At 48.7% G+C, this 19,860-nt stretch overlaps 1 protein-coding gene across 1 annotated transcript in view; it reads right to left on the bottom strand.

Moving 5' to 3' along the window:
- UBALD1 (UBA like domain containing 1) overlaps positions 1 to 18,537 on the bottom strand; it is a 33,655-nt gene extending 15,118 nt beyond the window's left edge. Inside the window, exons 1-2 of the mRNA XM_038762730.1 lie at positions 18,464 to 18,537; positions 12,674 to 13,064 (exon numbers count right to left, since the gene is read on the bottom strand). Of these exons, the coding sequence (XP_038618658.1) occupies positions 12,674 to 13,064; positions 18,464 to 18,537 (465 nt within the window). The remainder of the gene's footprint in view (positions 1 to 12,673; positions 13,065 to 18,463) is intronic.
- Between the last annotated feature and the right edge of the window lie 1,323 nt (positions 18,538 to 19,860).

The raw sequence follows: 19,860 nt of genomic DNA, 5'->3' as shown, positions 1-19,860 counted from the left end.
GAAGTTAAGTGACTTGCCCAAGATCACACGGCAGACATTAACTTGTACATATCTATTCTACTTATTTTATTTTGTTAGTATGTTTGGTTTTGTTCTCCGTCTCCCCCTTTTAGACTGTAAGCCCACTGTAGGGTAGGGACTGTCTCTATATGTTGCCAACTTGTACTTCCCAAGCGCTTAGTACAGTGCTCTGCACACAGTAAGCGCTCAATAAATACGATTGATGATGATGTGGCGGAGTCGGGATTCGAACCCATGAGCTCTGACTCCAAACCCCGGGCTCTTTCCACTGAGCCACGCTGCTTCTCAATGCTCTTATGTACAGAGCCTGTATTAAGCGCTTGGCAAAATAATGCTAATAATAATTAATAACGATGGTGCTTGTTAAACGCTTACTATGTGCCAAGCACTGCTCTTAACACAGGGGTAGATACAAGTTAATCGGATTGGACACAGTCCCTGTACCCCATGGGGCTCGCACTTTTAATCCCCATTTCCAGATGAGGTAACTGAGGCCCAGAGAAGTTGAGTGACTTGCCCAAGGCCACACAGCAGGCACGTGGCGGAGCCGGGATTAGAACCCAGGTCCTTCTGACTCTCAGGCCCGGGCTCTTTCTATTACGCCACGGACAACCAGAGTTGGACTGGTGACAATAGAGCGCTTAGTACAGTGCTCTGCACACAGTAAGCGCTCAATAAATACGATTGAATGCATTAGCAGACGTTCCCTGCCTATACTGAGATGACAGTATATAATAGAGGGGTGGCAAATGGGATTGTGAAAAACCATTTTGCTTTGGAATAACACCACTAATAATAATAATAATTATGTGCTCACCATAGCACATATGTATATATCTGTAATATAGTTACTTTATGTTAATGCCTGTCTCCCCTTCTAGACCGTGAGCTCGTTGTGGGCAGGATAATGTGTCCGTGTGTTGTTATACTGTACTTTCCCAAGCGCTTAGTACAGGGCTCAGCACACAGTAAGCGCTCAATAAATACGATTGAATGAATTAGCAGACATGTTCCCTGCCCATAATGAGATGACAGTATATAATAGAGGGGTGGCAAATGGGATTGTGAAAAACCATTTTGCTTTGGAATAACACCACTAATAATAATAATAATTATGTGCTCACCATAGCACATATGTATATATCTGTAATATAGTTACTTTATGTTAATGCCTGTCTCCCCTTCTAGACCGTGAGCTCGTTGTGGGCAGGATAATGTGTCCGTGTGTTGTTATACTGTACTTTCCCAAGCGTTTAGTACAGGGCTCAGCACACAGTAAGCGCTCAATAAATACGAGTGAATGAATTAGCAGACATGTTCCCTGCCCATAATGAGATGACAGTATATAATAGAGGGGTGGCAAATGAGATTGTGAAAAACCATTTTGCTATGGAATAACACCACTAATAATAATTATGTGCTCACCATAGCACATATGTATATATCTGTAATATAGTTACTTTATGTTAATGCCTGTCTCCCCTTCTAGACCGTGAGCTCGTTGTGGGCAGGATAATGTGTCCGTGTGTTGTTATACTGTACTTTCCCAAGCGCTTAGTACAGGGCTCAGCACACAGTAAGCGCTCAATAAATGACTGACAATGAATGATAATAATAATAATAATGATGATGATGATGTTAGAACCCAACCCACTAATTTATTTGTATCAAGATCCGGGAATAATTGAGTAACGGTGGGGTGGCTCCCGGAATTCAGACGTCAGCGGGTCGTGGGCGGGGAACGTGCCCGCCCACTCTATTGCATTGTATTCTCCCAAGAGCACGGCACAGTGCTCCTCACAGAGTAAGCACTCAATAAATACTATTGATGACGATGCTGTCAGGAAGACAATTACTCCGCAACCCCTCTAAAGAGGGAACTCTTTCAGGGAGGTTTGGAATCCACAACCGGTCAGGGTTTCCTGAGCTTCGACTTTTAGCAGCGTGGCTCAGTGGAAAAGAGCCCGGGCTCTGGAGTCAGAAGTCATGGGTTCAAATCCCGGCTCTGCCCACTGTCAGCTGTGTGACTTTGGGCAAGTCACTTCACTTCTCTGGGCCTCAGTTACCTCATCTGTAAAATGGGGAATAAGACTGTCCCCATGGGACAACCTGATCACCTTGTAACCTCCCCAGCGCTTAGAACGGTGCTTTGCACATAGTAAGCGCTTAATAAATGCCATTATTATTATTAATTAAAGTGTAGCGATTCAACGTTTGAAGGGAATAAGAAAAACGTCTTGAATCTACGACTTTACAGCTGTTGTTTTTTTTTTTTACACTCAATCAAACGGATTCAGTAATAGCTAAGACAATCTGGAGGGGAAAACAAGCGGAGCCTGGAAAGGGAACTATGCACAATAAACACGTTATTTACGCATCCCCTGTGTTTCTATAAATACATTTCATTCACATATATCTCTGTATAAAGTCATGGATAAAATTACGCACACATAAAGCGTCTACTGATTTACGTTAATTAAGCAGAAGTCACTACCGCTGACGGTACGTTTTGAGTCTTGTGCATTGCATAGACTTCCAGACTGTGAGCCCGCTGTTGGGTAGGGACTGTCTCTATGTGTTGCCGACTTGTACTTCCCAAGCGCTTAGTACAGTGCTTTGCACATAGTAAGCGCTCAGTAAATATGATTGATTGATTGATTGATTGCATATCTCTCCCTTTAGACGGTGAGCTCACTGTGGGAAGGGAATAGGTCTCCCATCTTGGTAGTATTATCCTCTCCCAAGCACTAAAGTGCAGTGCTCCGCATATAGCGACCGCTCCATAAATATCACGGATTGATTAGGAGACGGATAATCGGATATCCGGTATGGGCTCAGGTAAGTATTCCACTTCATCGAGGGGCAGAGACAACAGATAACTAGGAATGCGCGTCAGGATTCCCTGTGGGGAGGAAGTAGTCGTCGGCGTCAGAGAGTCGGGCCGGTCTAGTGGAAAAATCCCGGGCCTGGGAGTTACAGGACCTGAGTTCTAATCCTGGCTCTTCCAACTGCTTGCTTGGTGACTTAGGGAAAGTCACCCAACCCTGCTGGGCCTCAGTTTCTTCAACTGTCAAACGGGGATGATTCAATACCTGTTCTCCCTCCTACTTTGACCCCTCCGATGGGACCGGGCATGTCCAACCTGATTAACTTGTATCTCGCCCGGTGCTCAGACCAGCGCTCGACACATAGTAAGCGCTTAGAGAAGCAGCGTGGCTCAGTGGAAAGAGGCCGGGCTTGGGAGTCAGAGGTCACAGGCTCTAATCCCAGCTCCGCCGCATGTCTGCTGTGTGACCTTGGACAAGTCACTTCACTTCTCTGGGCCTTAGTTCCCTCATCTGTACAATGGGGATGAAGACTATGAGCCCCACATGGGTTAATGACGTGCATTTTGATTTAATTCTTTTTGTTCTGATGACACTTGTCCACATGCTTTTGTTTTGTTGTCTGTCTTCCCCTTCTAGACTGCGAGCCTGTTGTTGGGTAGGGACCGTCTCTATATGTTTCCAATTTGTACTTCCCAAGCACTTAGTACAGTGCTCTGAACAGAGTAAGCGCTCAATACGATTGAATGAATGAATAATAATAATAATGACGGAATTTATTAATCAATCAATCAATTGTATTTATTGAGCGCTTACTGTGTGCAGAGCACTGTACTAAGCGCTTGGGAAGTACAAGTTGGCGACACATAGAGACAGTCCCTACCCAACAGTGGGCTCACAGTCTAAAAGGGGGAGACAGAGAACAAAACCAAACATACCAACAAAATAAAATAAATAGAATAGATAGGTACAAGTAAAATAGAGTAATAAATATGGACAAACATATATCCATATATACACGTAAGCGCTTACTCTGTGCAAAGCACTGTTCTAAGCGCTGAATGACTGACAACTGATCACCTTGTATCCCTCTCGGTGCTTAGAACAGTCCTTCACACATAGTAAGTGCTTAACAAATGCCATCGTTAATATTATTAGTGAATAATACAATAATGATAATAACAATATCGAGCACTTACTCTGTGTGCTATGTGCTTGGGGAATACAATACTGCAGAACCAGGAGGCAAACTCCCTGCCCACAAGAGGCTTACAGTCTGGACAGGAAGTATCTGTGTGTCAGAGGCAGAGAGTGTAATAAACACTTCCCTCTTTATGAGAAGCAGAGTGGCTTAGTGGACAGAGCAGGGGCCTGGGGCCCAGATCATGGGTTCTAATCCCCACTCAACCACCTGTCTGCTGTGTGACCCTGGGCAAGTCACCTCTCTTCTCTGTGCCTGCTACCTCATCTGTGAAGGCGGGCATTAAGACTGTGAGCCCCACTGTGTCCAACCTGATTATCCTGTATCGACCCCAGCACTTAGTACAGTGCCTTAATTATAGTAAGCACTTAATAATAATCATAATAATTACGGTATTTGTTAAGCGCTTACTATGTGCCAAGCATTCATTCATTCAATCGTATTTATTGAGCGCTTACTGTGGGCAGAGCACTGTACTAAGCGCTTGGGAAGTACAAGTTGGCAACATATAGAGACGGTCCCTACCCAACAGTGGGCTCACAGTCTAGAACTGTGCTAGAACAGCACAGTCAAGCACTGTTCTAAGCGCCGGGGAAATTACACGGTAATCAGGTACTCCCCACGTGGGGCTCACAGTCTTCATCCCCATTTTACAGATGAGGGAACTGAGGCCCAGAGAAGTTAAGTGACTTGCCCAAGGTCACACAGCAGACAAGTGGTGGAGTCGGAATTAGAACCCACGTCCTCTGACTCTCAAGCACGAGCTCTTTCCACTAAGCTTAACAAATATAAAGAAAAAAAAACTAAAGAAGAAGGAGAAGAAGGAGGAGGAGGAGGAGGAGGAAGAGGAAAGGGACTTCTTTTCCAACACCCCACACCCACCACTGTCTCAATTATTCATGTTATATTAATTGATGATGACAGTGACTGAATTCATTCATTCATTCAATCGTATTTATTGAGCGCTTACTGTGTGCAGAGCACTGTACTAAGCGCTTGGGAAGTACAAGTTGGACTGAATATAATAGTACTAAAAACTGTGGTATGTGTTGAGCGTTTAGTACGTGTCAAGCACTGGGGTAGATAGGAGGTAATCAGGTTGGACGCAGCCCCTGTCCCCCACGGGGCCCCCAGTCTAAGGGGAAGGAAGACCAGGGATTGAATCCCCACTTTACAGATGAGGAAACTGAAACCTGGAGAAGTTAAGCGGCTCGCTCAAATTCACCCGGCGGGCAAGTGGTGGGGCTGGGAATAAAAACTTAGGTCCTCCCTCCGACCCCCAGGCCTGTGCTCTTTCCATGCTAGCAAGCAACAATAATAATAATAATAAAATGATAGTATTTGTTAAGCGCTTACCTGTCCACATAGGACCCGTCTCTATATGTTGCCAACTTGTACTTCCCAAGCGCTTAGTACAGTGCTCTGCACACAGTCAGCACTCAATAAATATGATTGAATGAATGCTTGGCACATAGTAAGCGCTTAACAAATACCGTAATTATTATTATTAAGTGCTTACTATAATTGAGGCACTGTACTAAGTGCTGGGGTCAATACAGGATAATCAGGTTGGACACAGTGGGGCTCACAGTCTTAATGCCCCCCTTCACAGATGAGGTAGCAGGCACAGAGAAGAGAGGTGTTCACATAACAATAATGGCATTTATTAAGCGCTTACTATGTGCAAAGCACTGTTCTAAGCGCTGGTGATCAGGTTGTCCCACGGGGGGGTTCACAGTCTTAATCCCCATTTTACAGATGAGGGAACTGAGGCCCGGAAAAGTGAAGCGACTTGCCCAAAGTCACACGGCTGACAAGTGGCAGAGCCAGCATTTGAACCCATGACCTCTGACTCCAAAGCCCGGGCTCTTTTCCATTGAGCCATGCTGTCCACATATTTTGTTTTGTTGTCTGGCTCCCCCTTCTAGACCGTGATCCCGTTGTTGGGTAGGGACCGTCTCTATATGTTGCCGACTTGGACTTCCCAAGCGCTTAGTACAGTGCTCTGCATACAGTAAGTGCTCAATAAATACGATTGCATGAATGAATGTGCCAAGCACTGTTCTAAGCGCTGGGGTAGATACAAGTTAGTCAGTCAGGTTGGACAGAGTCCCTGTCCCAGATAGGGCTCAGGCTCTTAATCGCCACTTTACAGATGAGGTAACTGCGGATAATAATAATAATGATAATGATGGTATTTGTTAAGCACTTACTATGTGCCAAGCACTATTCTAAGCACTGGGGTAGATTCATTCATTCAATCGTATTTATTGAGCGCTTACTGTGGGCAGAGCACTGGACTGAGCGCTTGGGAAGTACAGTATAGAGACGGTCCCCTCCCAACAACGGGCTCACAGTCTAGAAGGGGGAGACAGACAACAAAACAAAACAGGTAGACAGGTGATACAAGGTAAGCGGAGGTTGGACACAGTCCCTGTCCCACGTGGGGCTCGGAGTCTTAATCCTCATTTTACAGATGAGGTAACTGAGGCCCAAAAGTCAAGTGACTTGCCCAAGGTCACCCAGCAGACAAGCGGCAGGGCCGGGATTCGAACCCAGATCCTTCAAGAAGCAGTGTGGCTTAGTGGAAATCAATCAATCATATTTATTGAGCACTTACTGTGTGCACAGCACTGTACTAAGTGCTTGGGAAGTACAAGTTGGCAACATATAGAGACAGTCCCTACCCAACAGTGGGCTCACAGTCTAAAAGGGGGAGACAGAGAATAAAACCAAACATACTAACAAAATAAAATAAATAGAATAGATATGTACAAGTAAAATAGAGTAATAAATACGTACAAACATATATACATATACACAGGTGCTGTGGGGAAGGGAAGGAGGTAAGATGGGGGGATGGAGAGGGGGACGAGGGGGAGAGAAAGGAAGGGGCTCAGTCTGGGAAGGCCTCCTGGAGGAGGTGAAAGAGCCCGGGCTTGGGAGTCAGAGGTCTTGGGTTCTAATCCCAGCTCAGCCACTTGGCAGCTGTGTGACTTTGGGCGAGTCACTTCACTTCTCTCTGCCTCAGTTCCCTCATCTGAAAAATGGGGATGAAGACTGCGAGCACCCACGTGGGACAATCTGATCACCTTGTAACCTCCCCAGCGCTTAGAACAGTGCTTTGCACATAGTAAGCGCTTAATAAATTCCATCATTATTATTATTATTATTCTCTCTGCCTCAGTTCCCTCATCCGAAAAACGGGGATGAAGACTGCGAGCACCACGGGGGACAATCTGATCACCTTGTACCTATCCCAGTGCTTAGAACGGTGCTCGGCACAGAGTAAGCGCTTAGCAAATACCATTATTATTATTCTGCCCCCCCCCCCCGCTCTACCCACTAGGCTACGCCGCTTCTCCTCCACTTATCACCTCCAGCTGCTGGACCTCTCGGCCAGAACGCGACAGAGGGGACAGGAGAGCTTTCTGGTGTTTTCTCTCCCCTTCGGTGGAAAAGTAGGTCTCTGTTCCCTAAGGGTGGGTGGGCTCCCGTCTCCCTCCCGGCTCCCGTTTGCGGTATTCCCACCCTCCGCTCCGGGCCAAGGAAAGAATGCGGGTTACTGTTTAGCTTCAGATCAGAGCACGGAGATGCCTCAGAGGGCTCCGGCTCTCGGCCTTCGCGTCCTGGCCCAGGAGCAGTTAGCCCGGAAGACCCGAGCTACCATATTTTTAAATCAAGCACTCTGTCATAATTTTTCACGCCTGCTGCCTCTTGGCAAACCAATCGCTGTGGATCGGCCCACCTGATAATAATAATAATAATGATGGCATTTATTAAGCGCTTACTATGTGCAAAGCACTGTTCTAAGCACTGGGGAGGTTACAAGGTGATCAGGTTGTCCCACGGGGGGGGCTCACAGTCTTAATCCCCATTTTACAGATGAGGGAACTGAGGCCCAGAGAAGTGACGCGACTGGCCCAAAGTCACACAGCTGCCAAGTGGCGGAGCCGGGATTTGAACCGATGATCGATCGACCCTGCCCGGCACCAAAAACGGAGGAGGAATAGCTGAAGGAATCATAGCCCCGTGTCGGTCCCTCTGGCCGGCCGACTCCGGGTGCCCGCTTCTCTTGAGCGCCGGGAAGGATCAAGGCCAGAATGACAGTAATAACATCAGCCGGGCGTTCAACGGTAACCTGGTGCCGGCCTTGGATTAGAATAATAATAATAATGATGGCATTTATTAAGCGCTTACTATGTGCAAAGCACCGTTCTAAGCGCTGGGGAGGTTACAAGGTGATCAGGTTGTCCCACGTGGGGCTCCCAGTCTTAACCCCCATTTTACAGATGAGGTAACAGGCACAGAGAAGTGAAGTGACTTGCCGAAAGTCACACAGCTGACAAGTGGCGGCTCCGGGATTTGAACCCGTGACCTCTGACTCCAAAGCCCGGGCTCATTCCACTGAGCTTTAGAGAAGCAGCGTGTTTAGAAACACAAATCGCAATCAGTTTGGGGAGCTTGATTTAGGGAAGGGCCCAGTTTCCCCTCTTCCTGAGAGACCAAGAGAAGCAGCGTGGTTTTCTGGACAGCAAACAGGCCAGGGAGTTGGAAGGACCTGGGGTCGAGTCTTGGCTCCGCCACTCTTCCGCAGTGCCACCCTGGGCAAGTCACTTCATTTCTCTAGGCCTCAGTTACCACATCTATAAAACGGGGATTAATGACGAGCCCCACGTGGGACGGGGACCGTTGTCCAACCTGCTAGGCTTGCATCTACTCTGCCGGACCGTAAGCCCGGTGTGGGCAGGGATCGTCTCCCTTTCTTGCCAAATTGTACTTTCCAAGCGCTTAGTACAGTGCTCTGCATACAGTAAGTGCTCAGACAGTACGATTGAATGAATGAAACAGTGCAGGGTACATAGCGGGCGCTCATCAAATACCATTATTTTTTAAATGGCACCATTAATAATAATAGTGTTACGTGCTTAGTACGTGCCAAGCACTGTTCTAAGCGCTGGGGGAGGTTACAAGGTGATCAGGTTGTCCCCCGTGGGGCTCACAGTCTTCATCCCTATTTTACAGATGAGGGAAATGAGGCCCAGAGAAGTGAAGTGACTTGCCCAAGGTCACACAGCTGACAAGCGGCAGGGTGGGATTACATTAAGACTCCAGAGCTGTGAGCTCAGAGCAGGAGGGGGGATTTAGGGGAGCCTGCACCCGCAGTTCATTCATTCAGTCATATTTACTGAGCGCTTACTGTGTGCAGGGCACTGGACTAAGCGCTTTGGAAAGTACAATACGGCAATAAAGAGAGATGATCCCTGCCCGCCATTCATTCATTCAGTTACATTTATTGAGCGCTTACTGTGTGCGCAGAGCACTGGACTAAGTGCTTGGGAAAGTACAATACGGCAATTAAGAGGGAAGATCACTGCCCGCCATTCATTCATTCAATCGTCTTTATTGAGCGCTATGTGTGCAGAGCACTGGACTAAGCGCTTGGGAAAGTACAATATGGCAATAAAGAGAGATGATCCCTGCCCCCGCCATTCATTCATTCAGTTATATTTATTGAGCGCTTACTGTGTGTGCAGACCACTGGACTAAGCGTTTGGGAAGGTACAATACGGCAATAAAGAGGGAAGATCCCTGCCCGCCATTCATTCAATTGTATTTATTGAGCGCTGACTGTGTGCAGAGCACTGGACTAAGCGCTTGGGAAAGTACAATACGGCAATAAAGAGAGATGATTCCTGCCCACCATTCATTCAGTTATATTTATTGAGCGCTATGTGTGCAGAGCACTGGACTAAGTGCTTGAGAAAGTACAATACAGCAATAGAGATGATCTCTGTCCGCCATTCATTCATTCAATTGCATTTATTGAGTGCTATGTGCAGAGCACTGGACTAAGCGCTTGGGAAAGTACAATACGGCAATAAAGAGAGATGATCCCTGCCCGCCATTCATTCATTCAGTTATATTTATTGAGCGCTTACTGTGTGTGCAGAGCACTGGACTAAGTGCTTGGGAAAGTACAATACGGCAATAAAGAGAGATGATCCCTGCCCCCGTCATTCATTCATTCTCTTATATTTACTGAGCGCTTACTGTGTGTGCAGAGCACTGGACTAAGCGCTTGGGAAAGTACAATACGGCAATAAAGAGAGATGATCCCTGCCCACCAGTCATTCATTCAGTTACATTTATTGAGCGCTTACTGTGTGTGCAGAGCACTGGACTAAGCGCTTGGGAAAATACAATACGGCAATAAAGAGGCAAGATCCCTGACCACCATTCATTCATTCAATCGTATTTATTGAGCGCTGTGTGCAGAGCAGTGTACTAAACGCTTGGGAAGTGCAATTGGGCAACAGATAGAGCCGGTCCCTATCCAACAACGGGCTCCCAGCCTAGAAGGAAAGGGGAGACAGACGACAAAACAAAACATGGAGACAGGGTCAAAATCGTCAGGACAAACAGAATTATAGCTATAATAATAATGGCATTTACTAAGCGCTTCCTATGTGCCAAGCACTGTTCTAAGCGCTGGGGAGGTTACAAGCTGATGGGGTTGCTCCATGGGGGGGGGGGAGCTCACAGTCTTCATCCCCATTTTACAGATAATAATAATAATGGCATCTATTAAGCGCTTACTCTGGGCAAAGCACTGTTCTAAGCGCTGGGGAGGTTACAGGGTGATCAGGTTGTCCCACGGGGGGCTCAAAGTCAATCCCCATTTTACAGATGAGGGAACTGAGGCCCAGAGAAGTGAAGTGACCGGCCCAAAGTCACACAGCCGGGGTTTGAACCCAGGACCTCTGACTCCCAAGGCCGGGCTCTTTCCACTGAGCCAGGCTGATTTCGTTCATTCATTCAATCGTATTTATTGAGCGCTTACTGTGTGCACAGCACTGTACTAAGCGCTTGGGGAGTACAAATTGGTGCATCATCGCCCAACTAAATGGACTAGTAGCTCTGTAGAGCCACGAGCTCCCAGGGCCGGGACAAATCAATGGGCACCAACCTCAATGGCTGGGATTGGGCCCACACGGAGGGGGTTCATTCAGTCATTCATTCAATCGTATTTATTGAGCGCTTACTGTGTGCTGAGCACTGGACTAAGCGCTTGGGAAGTCCAAGTGTTGGCAACATCTAGAGACGGTCCCTACCCAACAGCGGGCTCACAGGCTAGAAGGGGGAGACGGGCAACAAAACGTATAAACCAAATACAAGAAATAGAAGAAATATGTCCAAGTAAAACAAATAAATAGGGTAATAAATCAGTAGAAACATCTATACATAGATAGAGGGGGTTGGAAGGCGGCCGGGCCGGGCCGGGCCAGGCTGGAAGGACCGGACTCCTGGGTTCCCGGGCCCCGCCGCTCGGACACATCACAAACACAATCACACACACAAACACACACACACACACACACCCTCCCCGGGCCCCCACTGAAATTCCGCCCCCGCCTTGGGTGCCGGGCAGGCCGGGGCGCTGACTCTGTACTGAGCGCTGCCGCCCCCCTCTCCCCCCCGCCCCCCCGCCCCCGGACGCACAACATGGCAGCGGGGCAGCGGCGCGGCCACACACACACACACACACACACACACACACACAATCATTCATTCATTCAATCGTGCACAAGCACACCCCTTCAACCCCCCACAAGCGCGCGCGCACGCGCACACACACACACACACACACACACACCCCCCAACCCCCAAGCACACACACCCCAACCCCCAGGCACACACAAGCACACACACCACACACCAACCCCAAGCACACACACCAACCCCAAGCACACACAAGCACACACCAACCCCAAGCACACACACCACACACCAACCCCAAGCACACACCAACCCCAAGCACACACAAGCACACACAGCACACACACCCCAACCCCAAGCACACCCAAGCACACACCCACCCCAACCCCCAAGCACACACCCACCCACCCCAACCCCCAAGCACACACACACCCACCCCAACCCCCAAGCACACACACACCCACCCCAACCCCCAAGCACACACACACACACACACCCCAACCCTCAAGCACACACACACACACCCCAACCCTCAGGCACACACACACACACACACACACACACCCCAACCCTCAAGCACACACACACACACCCCAACCCTCAAGCACACACACACACACACACCCCAACCCTCAAGCACACACACACACACCCCAACCCTCAAGCACACACACACACCCCAACCCTCAAGCGCGCACACACACACACACACACCCCAACCCTCAAGCACACACACACACACCCCAACCCTCAAGCACACACACACACACACACACATCCCAACCCCCAAGGACACACACACACCCCAACCCCCAAGCACACCCAAGCACACCCACCCCAACCCCCAAGTACACCCAAGCACACCCACCCCAACCCCCAAACACCCCCAAGCACACTCAAGCACAAACCCCCAATCCCACACAGGGCACACACAAAACCCTGCAATCTGCAGTCACCAACCCAATCCCCCCCCCCCGCCCCGGCCCCCACAACCCCGCACGCGCACAACGGCACAGCCACACAATCACACAATGGCACACACACAGAGACACACACACCCCGGCCCCCCCCCGGCCCAATCCTCCTCCTCCTCCTCCTCCTCCACCGCGGTCCTCCGGGCACCGACCTCGAACTGCCAGTGCGCGGCCTGCAGGAGCTGCTGGGCCTGGTCAGCGGCGCAGCCCGCGGTCAGCACGAACTGATTGATCATCACCTGGTGCTTCAGCTCGTCCATGCTCACCGGGCACCGGACGGGCACCGGACACCGGGCACCCACCGACAGACCGACCCACCGACCGACAGGCTGCTCCTCCCGGGGGGTCGGGGGTCCGAGGGGCCGGGGTGAGGGGCCTGCCTCCTGTGGCTCGCTCTGTGGGGCCTCAGAGGAGCACCATGGCCAAGCCGGCTCCCACTCCGGCTCCTCCAAACATTGAGGGACGGAAGGAGGAGGGATTTCCCCGAGCCCGGCCTCCTCCGACTCGGGGAACAGGGTGGGACCCGGAGAGGGCTGCCGGGACCTGTAGTCCAGCCCTCCCTCCCTCCCTCCACCGAGCTCACGGCCACCACCAGGCCACACAAGGTCACCAAGTGGTCCCACGGTGGGGGGACTCCCCCTCTTCATCCCCCTTTTACAGGGGAAGCTAACGCAGGCAAAGAAAAGCGAAGTCACTTAATAATAATAACGAGGATGATGGTGTGTGTTAAGTGCTCACTATGTGCCGACCACCGTTCCCGGCGCTGGGGTGCATATAAGGTCGTTAAGTGGTCCCCCTTTTACAGGAAGCTAACGCTGGCAAAGAAAAGCGAAGTCAATAATAATAACGAAGATGATGGTGTGTGTTAAGTGCTTACTATGTGCCAACCACTGTTCCCGGCGCTGGGGCACTTATAAGGTCGTTAAGTGGTCCCTCTTTTATAGGGGACGCTAACGCAGGCAAAGAAAAGCGAAGTCACTTAATAATAATAATGAGGATGATGGTGTGTGTTAAGTGCTTACTATGTGCCAACCACTGTTCCCGGCGCTGGGGTGCATATAAGGTCATTAAGTGGTCCCACCTGGGGCTCCCACTCTTCATCCCCTTTTTACGGGGAAGCTAACGCAGGCAAAGAAAAGCGAAGTCACTTAATAATAATAATGAGGATGATGGTATGCGTTAAGTGCTTACTATGTGCCGAGCACTGTTCCCAGCACTGGGGTGCATATAAGGTCATTAAGCGGTCCCACCTGGGGCTCCCACTCTTCATCCCCTTTTTACAAGGGAGCTAACGCAGGCAAAGAGAAGCGAAGTCACTTAATAATAATAATGAGGATGATGGTATGCGTTATGTGCTTACTATGTGCTGAGCACCGTTCCCGGCGCTGGGGTGCATATAAGGTCATTAAGTTGCCCCCCTGGGGCTCCCACTCTTCATCCCCTTTTTACAGGGGAGCTAACTCAGGCAAAGAAAAGCAAAGTCACTTAATAATAATAATGAGGATGATGGTATACATTAAGTGCTTACTATGTGCCGAGCACTGTTCCCAGCACTGGGGTGCATATAAGGTCATTAAGTGGTCCCACCTGGGGCTCCCACTCTCTTCATCCCCCTTTTACAGGGGAGCTAACACAGGCAAAGAAAAGTGAAGTCACTTAATAATGAGGATGATGGTATGTGTTAAGTGCTTACTCTGTACCGAGCACTGTTCCCGGCGCTGGGGTGCTTATAAGGTCGTTAAGTGGTCCCACCTGGGGCCCACAGTCTTCATCCCCCTTTTACAGGTGAGCTAACACAGGCAAAATGAAGTGACTTAATAATAATAATAATGATGATGATGGTATGTGTTAAGTGCTTACTATGTGCCGAGCACAGTTCTAAGCGCAGAGATGCGTACAAGGTCATTAAGCGGTCCCACGTGGGGCTCACAGTCTTCCTCCCCCTTTTACAGGTGACCTAACACAGGCAAAGAGAAGTGAAGTGACTTAATAATGATAATAATGATGATGATGGCATTGGTTAAGCACTTACTGTGTGCCGATCACTGTTCTCAGTGCTGGGGTGCGTACAAGGTCATTAAGTGGTCCCACCTGGGGCTCACAGTCTTCATCCCCCTTTTACAGGTGAGCAAAGAGAAGTGAAGTGACTTAATAATAATAATGATGATGATGATGATGGTATGTGTTATGTGCCAAGCACTGTTCTGAGCGCTGGGATGCATACAGGGTCATTAAGTGGTCCCATGTGGAGCTCACAGTCTTAATCCCCCTTTTACTGGTGAGCTAAACGCAGGCAAAGTGAAGTGACTTAATAATAACAATAGTAATTAGTAATGTATATATGTTTGTACATATTTATTACTCTAGTTATTTATTTATTTTACTTGTACATATCTATTCTATTTATTTTATTTTGTCAGTGTGTTTGGTTTTGCTCTTTGTCTCCCCATTTTAGACTGTGAGCCCACTGTTGGGGAGGGACCGTCTCTATATGTTGCCAACTTGTACTTCCCAAGCGCTTAGTACAGTGCTCTGCACACAGTAAAAGCTCAATAAATACGATTGATTGATTGATTGATAGTGATGATGGTATTTCTCAAGTACTTACCATGTGCCAAGCACCGTTCTGAGCACAGGTGTAGACACAAGGTCATCAGGTGGTCTCACATGGGGCTCACAGTCTTAGTCCCCCTTTTACAGTTGAGGTAAAGCAGGCAAAGAGATGGGAAGTGACTGGCCCAAAGTCACACAGCCGATAAGTGGCAGAGTGGGATTAGAACCCACGACCTCCGACTCCCAAGCCCGGGCTCTTCCCTCGAAGCCACGCTGCTTTGAGTGCAAAAATAAATCAAGAAAGTCAGGTTTTAGCAGGTTGCACCCCTTGTGGATTCCCTCCTTCCTTCCCCCCAAAATGAACAACAATCTCGGGGGACATATAGGCCCGAGTATCCCTTAAAGGTAACTTTCTCTGGAAAGGAAAAACCGTCTCTTTCATTCATTCATTCATTCAATCAATCGCATTTATTGAGCGCTTACTGTGTGCAGAGCACTGTACTAAGCGCTTGGGAGAGTACAATACAGCAATAAAGGGAGACCATCCCTGCCCACTACAGTCTCATGGTCTAGAAGAGGGGGGGGACCTCTAAATTGGTTCAGCTGGGAGTTTGCTCCGGGGTATGGTTTTCCGAGGGCTAGCGTGGAGGATGCTAGTGGAGAACTACAGTGGCAGGCACATGGTAAGCGCTTAACAGATATAATTTAAAAAGAAACACATAATGTCAAGTGGAAGTCCCCTCATGTTGCCAACTTGTACTTCCCAAGCGCTTAACACAGTGCTCTGCACACAGTAAGCGCTCAATATGATTGAACGAATGAATGAATGAATCCACGACTTCGTTAATAAATGCCATCATTATTATTATTATTATATGTTGACAACTTGTACTTCCCAAGCGCTTAGTACAGTGCTCTGCACACAGTAAGCGCTCAATAAATATGATTGAATGAATGAATGAATATATAGATAAGCCTGTGACAGGCAGTGCCAACAAAGAGTATGGACGTGCCTGCCCAAAAAGGAACTCTCCAAGCTCTTAGTATAGTGCTCTGCGCACAGTAAGCGCTCGATAAATACGATTGATTGAATGAATATCTGTGGCCACTCCATTTTTTTTAATATGGTATTTGTTAAGCGCTTGCTACGTGCAGGCACTGTGCTGAACGCTGGGGCAGATGCAAATTAATCGGATTGGACGCAGTCCAGGTTCCCACATGGGGCTCACAGTCTTCACCCCCATTTTGCAGATGAGGTCACTGCGGCACAGCGACGTGAAGTGACTCGGCCGAGGTCACACGGCAGACAAGTGGTGGCGGGGGGAGTCGGGAACAGGTCCTTCGTGCTCTATCCGCTAGGCCGTGCTACTTCTCTAATTCATTCATTCAATCGTATTTATTGAGCGCTTACTGTGTGCAGAGCACTGGACTAAGCGCTTAATTACTGAGGAGCCTTCCACCTCCTCCAGGAGGCCTTCCCAGACTGAGCCCCCTCCTTCCTCTCCCCCTCCTCCCCCTCTCCACCCCCCTGCCTTACCTCCTTCCCTTCCCCACAGCACCTGTATATATGTATATATGTTTGTACATATTTATTACTCTATTTATTCTACTTGTACATATCTATTCTATTTATTTTATTTTGTTAGTATGTTTGGTTTTGCTCTCTGTCTCCCCCTCCTAGACTGTGAGCCCACTGTTGAGTAGGGACCGTCTCTATATGTTGCCAACTTGGACTTCCCAAGCGCTTAGTACAGTGCTCTGCACACAGTAAGCGCTCAATAAATACGATTGATTGATCGATTCCCCACAGCACCTGTATATATGTATATATGTTTGTATGTATTTATTACTCTATTCTACTTGCACATATCTATTTATTTTATTTTGTTAGTATGTTTGGTTTTGCTCTCTGTCTCCCCGTTCTAGACTGTGAGCCTGTTGTTGGGTAGGGACCGTCTCTATATGTTGCCAACTTGTACTTCCCAAGCGCTTAGTACAGTGCTCTGCGCACAGTAAGCGCTCAATAAATACGATTGATTGGTTGATTGATTGATTGATTGATTGATTAATTGACTCGGGAAGCTTGAGGGGCGTTGCAATGGCATGGATTCCCCTGTTTTTCCTGCCAAAATTCCTTGCTCTGGATAAGTCACTGCTCCAGTCCAGTCAAGTCCAGTCCAGTCCAGTCCAGTCCAGTCGCGTTCTCCTTTTCCCACAAAGCTGTCTCTGAGATCCCATGCGGTCTCTCCCCATCTGATGGTATCGACACCCGTCTACTTGTTTTGTTTTGTTGTCTGTCTCCCCCTTCTAGACTGTGAGCCCGTTGTTGGGTAGGGACCATCTCTAGATTTGTCCTTCCCAAGCGCTTAGTCCAGTGCTCAGCACGCAGTAAGCGCTCAGTAAATACGATTGAATGAATGAATAAGTGCTCATTAAATACGACTGAATGAATGAATGACTGTGAGCTCTTGGAGGGCGGGGAAGGTGTCTACCAAGTGTGCGACGCTGTACCCTGTGGAGAAGCAGTGTGGCTCAGTGGAAAGAGCATGGGCTTTGGAGTCAGAGGTCATGGGTTCAAATCCCAGCTCCGCCAGTTGTCACTCATTCATTTAATCGTATTTATTGAGCGCTTACTGTGTGCACAGCACTGTACTAAGCGCTTGGAAAGTACAATTCGGCAACAGTTCCAGACAATCCCAACCCAACAACGAGCTCACAGTCTAGAATGGGGGAGACACAACAAAACAAAGCAATAACATCAATACCATTAAAATAGATAAATAGAATTATAGATATATACACATCATTAATGCAATAAATGGAATAATTTTCAGCTGTGTGACTTTGGGCCAGTCACTTAACCGCTCTGTGCCAACTTGCACTTCCCAAGTGCTTAGTACAGTGCTCTGCACGCAGTAAGTGCTCAATAAATACGATTGAATGAATGAAAGCCTTCAGTACAGTGTTCATCACTCAAAAGGTGCTCAATAAAACAACCACATCATCATCATCATCAATCGTATTTATTGAGCGCTATGTGCAGAGCACTGTACTAAGCGCTTGGGAAGTGCTAATTGGCAACATATAGAGACAGTCCCTACCATATAAAACAATTTTCTAGGCTGTAAGCCCCCAGTTGGGTAGGGACCGTCTCTATATGTTGCCAACTTGTACTTCCCAAGCGCTTAGTCCAGTGCTCTGCACACAGTAAGCGCTCAATAAATACGATTGAAGGGATGAATCATCCGAGGCCGGCCGCATGAAGGGGGGGCAGAGGACTACATTTCCCAGCAGCCCTTGGTTTGTTTGCCTCGCGCGTCCATCCGTGACGTCAGTTGAGTGAGGTGAGCCCTCCTCCAATGGGCGCCCGCGGTGCGGGAGTATCTTACCATATAAGGTCATCAAATCGGGTGGCCCCCGCGGCGCGGTCACGTGGCGGGGGCGCGTGGCCTCCTGCCAGCATGGCGGGAGCCCGCGGGGAGCGGCGCCTGCTGTTTACAACGGGCACATGCAACTTCCTGTATGTAAACGGAGGCTGAGGCGAGGGGGGGAGGGGCGGCGCACTGCCAGAGTAGGCCGAAGCCTGCCCTAGAGTTGAGCCGTCGAGCGCCTAGTCCAGTGCTATTCATTCATTCATTCATTCAGTCGTATTTATTGAGCGCTTACTTTCAGAGAACTGAGGCTCAGAGAAGTTGGGTGACTTGCCCCAGGTCACACAGCAGACATAACAATAATAATAATAATAATAATAAGAATAATAACAGCATTTGTTAAGCGCTTACTATGTGCAAAGCACTGTTCTAAGCGCTGGGGGGGGGATACAATGTGATCAAGTTGTCCCACGTGCGGCTCACAGTCTTCACCCCCATTTTTACGGATGAGGTAACTGAGGCTCAGAGAAGTGAAGTGACTTGCCCAAGGTCACCCAGCAGACTTGTGGTGGAGACATGCAGCAGAGCGGGGATTAGAACCCATAACCTCCGATTCCCAAGCCCGGGCTCTTGCCGCTGAGCCGCGCTGCTTACTGTGTGCCAAGCACTGTGAATAATTAGGGTTTTTGATGATGATGATGATTCATTCATTCGATCGTTTTTATTGAGCGCTTACTGTGTGCAGAGCAATGTAATAATAATAATAATGATGGCATTTATTAAGCGCCTACTATGTGCAAAGCACTGTTCTAACCGCTGGGGAGGTTACATGGTGATCAGGTTGTCCCACAGGGGGGCTCACAGTCTTCATCCCCATTTTACAGATGAGGTCACTGAGGCCCAGAGAAGTGAAGTGACTTGCCCAAAGCCACACAGCTGGCAATCGGCGGAGCCGGGATTTGAACCCACGACCTCTGACCCCAGAGCCCGGGCTCTTTCCACTGAGCCATGCTGAGCCCATTGGTGGGTAGGGACCGTCTCTAGATGTTGCCAACTTGGACTTCCCAAGCGCTTAGTACAGTGCTCTGCACACAGTAAGCGCTTAATAAGTACGGTTAATGAACGAATGAATGAAACCCCGACCCCGGCCTCTCCGAGGTCGCCTATTTCTCTGGCCGCTCCTGTTTTGCCGGCTCTTCCTCCGCTTCCCTCCGCTTCTTTTAGACTGTGAGCCCACTGTTGGGTAGGGACTGTCTCTATGTGTTGCCAATTTGTACTTCCCAAGCGCTTAGTACAGTGCTCTGCACATAGTAAGCGCTCAATAAATGCGATTGATTGATTGATTGATTGATTCCCTCGCAGCTCAGTTATGGGTCACCATCTATTCCCCATCTATACCCGTTCCTCCCCCTCTT

The sequence above is a fragment of the Tachyglossus aculeatus genome, chromosome 21, assembly GCF_015852505.1.
Source record: "Tachyglossus aculeatus isolate mTacAcu1 chromosome 21, mTacAcu1.pri, whole genome shotgun sequence".
Lineage (NCBI taxonomy): Eukaryota > Metazoa > Chordata > Mammalia > Monotremata > Tachyglossidae > Tachyglossus > Tachyglossus aculeatus.
This window is presented reverse-complemented; position numbering and strand designations above follow the sequence as displayed.